We start from the raw sequence: 8,905 nt of genomic DNA, 5'->3' as shown, positions 1-8,905 counted from the left end.
TAGTTATAGGGGTTGGGGTAGTGATAGGGGTTGGGGTGGTGATAGAAGTTGGGGTAGTGATAGGGGTTGGGGTGGTGATAGGGGTTGGGGTGGTGATAGGGGTTGGGGTGGTGATAGGGGTTGGGGTGGTGATAGGGGTTGGGGTGGTGATAGGGGTTGGGGTGGTGAAAGGGGTTGAGGTAGGCCTGGTCGTAGCTGGGGACGTTAATGTGATTGTAACGGGACAAATATTAGGTGCAGTACAATAAAATTGTATTGTTATGTGCCTTGTTACTCATGGTAGTGCCTTACGCCGATAACACACGCAGAACCCCTACCATTATAGAACCCCTAACACTATAGAATCTATACCACCACATAACCCCTTCAACTACCGAACTCCTACCACACACACAGAACCCCTACCACACACACAGAACTCCTACCACAAAGACACAGATCCCAGACTACTGTAGAACCCCAACCACTACAGAACCCCTACCACACCCATATACGACTACAGAACCCCTACCACCATAGACCCCCTATCACATACATAGAACCCCTACCACACACCCATACCACTATAGAAGCCCTACCACACACACACATACAGAATTCCCTACCACAAAGACAAAGATCTACTTTAGAACCCCTACCACTTTAGAACCCCTACCACTTTAGAACCCCTACCACTTTAAAACCCCTACCACTTTAGAGCCCCTACCATTTTAGAACCCCTACCACTTTAGAACCCCTACCACTTTAGAACCCCTACCACTTTAGAACCCCTACCACTTTAGAACCCCTACCACTACAGAACCCCTACCACTACAGAACCCCTACCACTTTAGAACCCCTACCACTTTAGAACCCCTACCACTTTAGAACCCCTACCACTTTAGAACCCCTACCACTACAGAACCCCTACCACTTTAGAACTCCTACCACTTTAGAACCCCTACCACTACAGAACCCCTACCACTTTAGAACCCCTACCACTACAGAACCCCTACCACTTTAGAACCCCTACCACTTTAGAACCCCTACCACTTTAGAACCCCTACCACTACAGAACCCCTACCACTACAGAACCCCTACCACTTTAGAACCCCTACCACTTTAGAACCCCTACCACTTTAGAACCCCTACCACTTTAGAACCCCTACCACTACAGAACCCCTACCACTTTAGAACCCCTACCACTTTAGAACCCCTACCACTACAGAACCCCTACCACTTTAGAACCCCTACCACTACAGAACCCCTACCACTACAGAACCCCTACCACTACAGAACTCCTACCACTTTAGAACCCCTACCACTTTAGAACCCCTACCACTTTAGAACCCCTACCACTACAGAACCCCTACCACTTTAGAACCCCTACCACTTTAGAACCCCTACCACTACAGCACCCCTACCACTTTAGAACCCCTACCACTTTAGAACCCCTACCACTTTAGAGCCCCTACCACTTTAGAACCCCTACCACTTTAGAACCCCTACCACTACAGAACCCCTACCACTTTAGAACCCCTACCACTTTAGAACCCCTACCACTACAGACCCCTACCACTACTGAACCCCTACCACTTTAGAACCCCTACCACTTTAGAACCCCTACCACTTTAGAACCCCTACCACTTTAGAATCCCTACCACTACAGAACCCCTACCACTTTAGAACCCCTACCACTTTAGAACCCCTACCACTTTAGAACCCCTACCACTTTAGAACCCCTACCACTTTAGAACCCCTACCACTACAGAACCCCTACCACTTTAGAACCCCTACCACTTTAGAACCCCTACCACTACAGACCCCTACCACTACTGAACCCCTACCACTTTAGAACCCCTACAACTACAGAACCCCTACCACTTTAGAACCCCTACCACTACAGCACCCCTACCACTACAGAACCCCAACCGCACCCACCCACATGTCGAGCCCCTTTAAATGCCCATGTGGCGCTGCGCCCCTCCCCCCGGCCGGGCGGCGAGCCGCGTCACGTGACCGCGAGAATCATTTGGCCAGAGTGGAGTGGAGGAGGAGGAGAGAGAGAGAGTTCAACATCGCGGCTCCATCACTCCGCGTGGCTCCAGGTTAACGCCGCGCTCCGCTCGTTTAACCCCGGCCCGAGTGGAGCCTCCTCCTCCTCCATCTGCTCCATCTCCCTGCCCGTATTCCTCCTGCTCCCAACTCATCCTTCTCCCGTGACTGCTCCGTCTCCCGTTCCTCTCCTTGTTCTCCCGCCCCCCCCCCCCCGCCTGTTGCGCCTCCATCTGCTGCTAACTTCACCTCCCGCTTCAGCTCTGCTCCGTGCTCTGCCTGCTCCCCCCTGTTGCGTCTCCATCTCGTCTTGAGCTCCTTTCTCTGCTCCTCCCGACGCTCCTCCGTCCGTCTGCTGCTCACTTCAACTCCTCGTGCTCCGTTGCTTTTCTGTATCTCAATCTCCTCCTGCTGCTGCCACTTGCTCCGTCTTCTCGTCATCTCCCCTCTCTGCCCCCCCCCCCCCGCGCCACGGTCTCGCTGTTGCTGAGTGCGGCTCCCATCGTCTGCTGCAGAGAGCCGACGGCGGCTCCCTCTCGGCTCCGTCTCGGCTCCCCAACCCGCCCCCCTCCGCCCGGGAAGAGATCGCGGAGTCGAGATGTGAGACGTGGCTCTGCCCGCCGCATCCCGGCGAATCGGGATGATTGTGATCGTGATAATTACGTAATGATATGATGATGATGATAGTGGTAAGGATGATGGCAAAGTTACGATCGGACGATGGTGATTACGTTGTGATAATTGTGAAGTGAATCATGATGATGGGGATACGTAGAACGATGCAGCGACGATATGATGATGGCGATCGATGGTGAGATTATGCTGGGAGTTGTAAACTCCGTGAGCTTGGCTCACGGCCGGGAGACCTCCCACGATCGAGAGAGAGGTTCATGGAGACAGGCAGGAAACAAAGATACCGCGAACGACAGACAGACAGACACAGGGACAGATGGACAAAGACCGAGATTCAGACGGACGGAGAGACCGAGAGACAAAGATAGGGGACCATCCATTCAGTACGTACGCATGGAGTGGGGAGTGGGGGGCTAACCCAAATACCTACGCTTGTGTATGGGGGGGGGGGTCTACTGACAATGTACGCATAGGAAATGGGGGGGGGGGGAGCTGAAGCCTCGATAATAATTTGTCTACATTGGCCTTCAAATGAGTTAGAAAGTCCGGCGGTGGACTATCTGTTTGCTTAAACACGTTAATATTATTACTCCTTGATCGTTTCTGCGTGGATTAAATATCGGCCGTTCTATAGGACGAGCCTGTTTTTTCCCGTCTTAGGACGGAAGCTGTAATATTTACGAAAAAATTGAGCAGAGTATAATTGTATCTTCGGTCAATGGAATGGCAGTGATTTTTGCACGAAACTATCATAAAACAACTCCCTTCATGTCACTTTCGCACTGCATATAACTGACCTTCAATTTGTTCAAATTCACTGCTCTCATACTTTATTCTCTTCTGCTTTCGGTCGCTGGTGTTGAAATAAATTGGAGTTCGATAAAATATCTGGAAAATCACCGAGAAATGTCGATTTTACCATAATGTAGAAGCATACATCTACTTTGTTGCTGCGTAGAATTATATTTTATATTCACTTTCAATAAAGAAAACGTCAAACTTAAAGCGAATTTGCGAAAAATAAATGTATTTCCGCTCGACCTTCTGCGTGAGTGTAAAAATCCACCCGCTCATGAATATTAATGACGGGGGGCGGGGGGTGCGGCATGTGGAGTGACGTCACGCGCGTGACACACAAACAGACGTTCTTGGCTCATCTAATTTTCAGTTAATTTCAATTCATTTATTATGTATATCCCTGTGAGCCATTCGGCTCTTGAATCGGGTGCAACCGCAACAAACAAAAACATGAACAAGAAACATCTTAAAGTGACTACACGCAACAGAAAAATCCAGGAAAAAACAGCAAAGTCTTCCAGATAAAAACACCGTATGTCAACGCTGTGTGCAAAAATCGCAGTGGGATGCGAGTCAAACAATAAGAACCATAAGACAATTTATATTAAAGGTATCAGTCTAACTCTGTACTACAACAAGCAAATACGGCTAAACCAAAACGTTTTCGAAATCACCAAAATAAAGCTATAACAGTGATCATAGGAACTGTGATTCAAATTTAACAATAAACGATATACATAACATGTACGACCAAACTTTGCAGCCATAGCTGGCGGCATGAATCTCGTAGTAATTCGGGGGGGGGGGGGGGGGGTGCGTCAAGCGTACGTACGTACGCAGGTGTGGGGTGGGAGGGTGTAAAAAGTACGCGTGCGTTCAGGGAGGGGTCAAGTTTTGACAGACTTGTGCGTACCTACTAAATGGATGGTCCCTAGATACAGAGGCATAGAGATGCAGAGACGCAGATAAACACAATGACAATGAGACACGGAGAGACACGGGTAGACACAAGAGAGACACAGAGAGACACTGGCAAAGCGGAGCTGGCCTCATGCTTTGCTTCGTATCGACTCGAGGCGCGTGTCTGAGAACAGACGGCTAGGATAGACTGGTTATCCACGATGCACTGGGTTATCCGTGATGCACTGGGTTATCAGTGATGCACTGAGTTATCAGTGATGCACTGGGTTATCCGTGATTCACTGGGTTATCAGTGATGCACTGGGTTATCAGTGATGCACTGGGTTATCAGTGATGCACTGGGTTATCAGTGATGCACTGGGTTATCCGTGATTCACTGGGTTATCAGTGATGCACTGGGTTATCAGTGATGCACTGAGTTATCAGTGATGCACTGAGTTATCAGTGATGCACTGGGTTATCAGTGATGCACTGAGTTACCAGTGATGCACTGAGTTATCAGTGATGCACTGAGTTATCAGTGATGCACTGGGTTATCAGTGATGCACTGAGTTATCAGTGATGCACTGAGTTATCAGTGATGCACTGGGTTATCAGTGATGCACTGAGTTATCAGTGATGCACTGGGTTATCAGTGATGCACTGGGTTATCAGTGATGCACTGAGTTATCAGTGATGCACTGGGTTATCCGTGATGCACTGAGTTATCAGTGATGCACTGGGTTATCAGTGATGCACTGAGTTATCAGTGATGCACTGGGTTATCCGTGATTCACTGGGTTATCAGTGATGCACTGGGTTATCAGTGATGCACTGAGCTATCAGTGATGCACTGAGTTATCAGTGATGCACTGGGTTATCAGTGATGCATTGAGTTATCAGTGATGCACTGAGTTATCAGTGATGCACTGGGTTATCAGTGATGCACTGGGTTATCAGTGATGCACTGGGTTATCAGTGATGCACTGGGTTATCAGTGATGCACTGGGTTATCAGTGATGCACTGGGTTATCAGTGATGCACTGAGTTATCAGTGATGCACTGAGTTATCAGTGATTCACTGGGTTATCAGTGATGCACTGAGTTATCAGTGATGCACTGGGTTATCAGTGATGCACTGGGTTATCAGTGATGCACTGAGTTATCCGTGATGCACTGGGTTATCCGTGATGCACTGGGTTATCCGTGATGCACTGGGTTATCCGTGATGTACTGGGTTATCCGTAATGCACTGTGTTATCAGTGATGCACTGAGTTATCAGTGATGCACTGGGTTATCAGTGATGCACTGGGTTATCAGTGATGCACTGGGTTATCAGTGATGCACTGGGTTATCAGTGATGCACTGAGTTATCAGTGATGCACTGTGTTATCAGTGATGCACTGAGTTATCAGTGATGCACTGAGTTATCAGTGATGCACTGTGTTATCAGTGATGCACTGTGTTATCAGTGATGCACTGGGTTATCAGTGATGCACTGTGTTATCAGTGATGGACTGAGTTATCAGTGATGCACTGGGTTATCAGTGATGCACTGGGTTATCAGTGATGCACTGGGTTATCAGTGATGCACTGGGTTATCAGTGATGCACTGAGTTATCAGTGATGCACTGAGTTATCAGTGATGCACTGGGTTATCAGTGATGCACTGAGTTATCAGTGATGCACTGAGTTATCAGTGATGCACTGGGTTATCAGTGATGCACTGAGTTATCAGTGATGCACTGGGTTATCAGTGATGCACTGGGTTATCAGTGATGCACTGGGTTATCAGTGATGCACTGGGTTATCAGTGATGCACTGGGTTATCAGTGATGCACTGGGTTATCAGTGATGCACTGGGTTATCAGTGATGCACTGGGTTATCAGTGATGCACTGGGTTATCAGTGATGCACTGGGTTATCAGTGATGCACTGGGTTATCAGTGATGCACTGAGTTATCAGTGATGCACTGGGTTATCAGTGATGCACTGGGTTATCAGTGATGCACTGAGTTATCAGTGATGCACTGGGTTATCCGTGATTCACTGGGTTATCAGTGATGCACTGAGTTGTCAGTGATGCACTGAGTTGTCAGTGATACACTGAGTTATCAGTGATGCACTGGGTTATCAGTGATACACTGAGTTATCAGTGATGCACTGTGTTATCAGTGATACACTGGGTTATCAGTGATGCACTGAGTTATCAGTGATGCACTGGGTTATCCGCGATGCACTGGGTTATCCGCGATGTCCTGGGTTATCCGTGATGCACTGAGTTATCAGTGATTGTCAGAGTTATCCGTGACTACCTACATGGGTGAGTCACCATACTCTCCGGATTCTTAGACGCATCCCTCGTCCCCTGTATTTTAAAGCGATCTCTAGTCCGGCAATTAACGGGATTAACTGGTGGTGGTGTTGGTGGTGATGCTGCCACTCCTACGTGTGCAGTGGTGCACAACAACCAACAACAACAACCACCTTCATCGATAACAACACCAAGGAATAGACGACGATGAGTAATGATGGTGGTTGATGATAATTGCTCACGACGGTAAATACGATTAAATCTCCATCACGAGCATGGCGATGATGACGATCGTTGAAATGAATGCTCATGAGAGTAATGATGATTCAGTGTTCATGATGATGAGCAATGGTAGTTGCTGTTTATGATGGTCGATGACTGGTCACGACATGAGAAGTGATTCATCTCCATGTTGATGATGACGGTGGTCGTGGTGAGTTGAGGTCACAAATCGGTCGCTTTCGTAACACACATGTCGCGATGACGCAGGGGAGATGTGATTTAGAGATGCGGAGCCCCGGCTCCTCCCACGCGCCCCCCTCCTACTTAAATCTGCTCGCCATGATTCGGAGAGAGAGAGATTGTGTCCAGGAGCGATTCGGAGCGACCCTTAAGAGTCCCGCAGAGACTCGGCAAGAATCACCGAGAATCTCTTGGAGAGACCCCCCCGGGGAGATACCCGCAAAGGGTCGTGCCCGCATTTACACCAGACTCTGATCCTTGTCTTAGTGCTGCGGGGAGAAACCGTGAGAGCTGAAGAGTCAACGGAGCGAGACGCAGCTCCACGGAGAGACCGTGAAGAGTGGTGGAGAGCTCCGGCTGGAGTCGGGCAGGAGAATCCGATAACTCCGGGGGATACACGTGGAGAGTGGAACGCATTACAGGAAGAGACGGCGAGAGAGGAGGAGGAGGAGCAGCAGAGGCGGTTAAAGAGCTCTGTGGAGACTCGGTTGAGAGTTTGGGAGGAATCCGAGGAAGAGGCGGCGCGAGTGGGAGAGCTCCAAGTGGAGTCGGAATCGAAGGAGAAAATTGCGAGCTCCAGCGAGCGAAGCGCATCGAGGAAGAGACGCTGAGAGACCGAGGGAGAGAGTTAAAGAGAGCCGTTGAGAGTGTTTTGCTTGGAGAGTTTCCGTGGAGTTCCGCGCCCGGTCACCTGGAGTCGCATCCACGCACCTGGTTGCCATGACGACGGCTCCCCTGCTCCTCCTGCTGCTGCTGCTGCTGTCGGCGCGGGGAGGCGGTGGCGCGGGGGCTTGGGGGGACCCAGGTGACCTTGGTGACCCTGGGGATCTCTACTCCGACGACAGCGAGGATGGCATCGACTACAGGGACCCCTGCAAGGCCGGTGAGACGAGAGGGGGCATGCGGGAGCTACTATTGATCTGGCTCGGTCGGTGGTGGTGGTGGGGAGCGGTGGCGCAGTGGTTGACCGCGAACGCGGCCACCTGGGTTCGATTCCCCGGCCCGTGGCGAACATCGCGCAAGCCGCAACTCTTGCCGTGAAAAGGCGACCTTTGAATTTCTATTGAGTGTTAGGATGCGTGTTGAGGAGCAGTATTAGGCGCGTGTGTTAGTGGATGAGCAGTGCTAGTGGTGTGCGTGTTACGGTGGGTGAGTGAGTGAGTGTATTATGTGTGAGTGTATTATGTGTGTGAGTGTGTTAGTGTATTATGTGTGTGAGTGAGTGAGTGTATTATGTGTTGCAGTGTTTGAATGTATTCTGTGTTTGGGTGTGTTAGTGTATGATGTGTAGAGGAGTGTGTTAGTGTCTTACGTGTAGGAGTGTATTACGCATTGGAGTGTGGTTGTGTATTCTACGTAGGAGTGTGTTTGGGTGTGTTAGTGTATTAGGTGTTGGAGGGTGTTAGTGTATTATGTGCAGGAGTGTGGTTGTGTATTATGTGTGTGAGTGTGTTAGTGTATTATGTGTGTGAGTGTGTGTGAGTGTGTTTGGGTGTGTTAGTGTATTATGTGTGAGTGTGTGTGTGTGAGTGTGTTAGTATATTATGTGTGTGAGTGTGTGAGTGTATTGTGTGAGTTTGTGAGTGTATGTGTGTGAGTATGTTAGTACATTATGTGTGTGAGTGTGTTAGTACATTGTGTGTGAGTACATTATGTGTGTGAGTGTGTGAGTACATGATGTGTGAGTGTGAGTACATGTGTATGTGTGTGAGTGTGTTAGTGTATTATGTGTGTGAGTGTGTTAGTGTATTATGTGTGTGAGT

At 49.2% G+C, this 8,905-nt stretch overlaps 1 protein-coding gene across 1 annotated transcript in view; it reads left to right on the top strand.

Annotated features, from left to right (window-relative positions):
* Positions 1-2,000: 2,000 nt before the first annotated feature.
* The window catches only part of LOC133354429 (dorsal-ventral patterning tolloid-like protein 1), a 45,904-nt gene continuing 38,999 nt past the window's right edge, over positions 2,001-8,905 (top strand). Inside the window, exons 1-2 of the mRNA XM_061571250.1 lie at positions 2,001-2,087; positions 7,410-8,025. Coding sequence (XP_061427234.1) covers positions 7,863-8,025 — 163 coding nt within the window. The 5' untranslated portion in view covers positions 2,001-2,087; positions 7,410-7,862. The remainder of the gene's footprint in view (positions 2,088-7,409; positions 8,026-8,905) is intronic.

The sequence above is a fragment of the Lethenteron reissneri genome, chromosome 47 (genome assembly GCF_015708825.2).
Source record: "Lethenteron reissneri isolate LAM-NWPU_2019-01 chromosome 47, ASM1570882v1, whole genome shotgun sequence".
Lineage (NCBI taxonomy): Eukaryota > Metazoa > Chordata > Hyperoartia > Petromyzontiformes > Petromyzontidae > Lethenteron > Lethenteron reissneri.
Note: the sequence above shows the minus strand (reverse complement) of the source record. Positions and strands in the feature narration are given on the sequence as shown.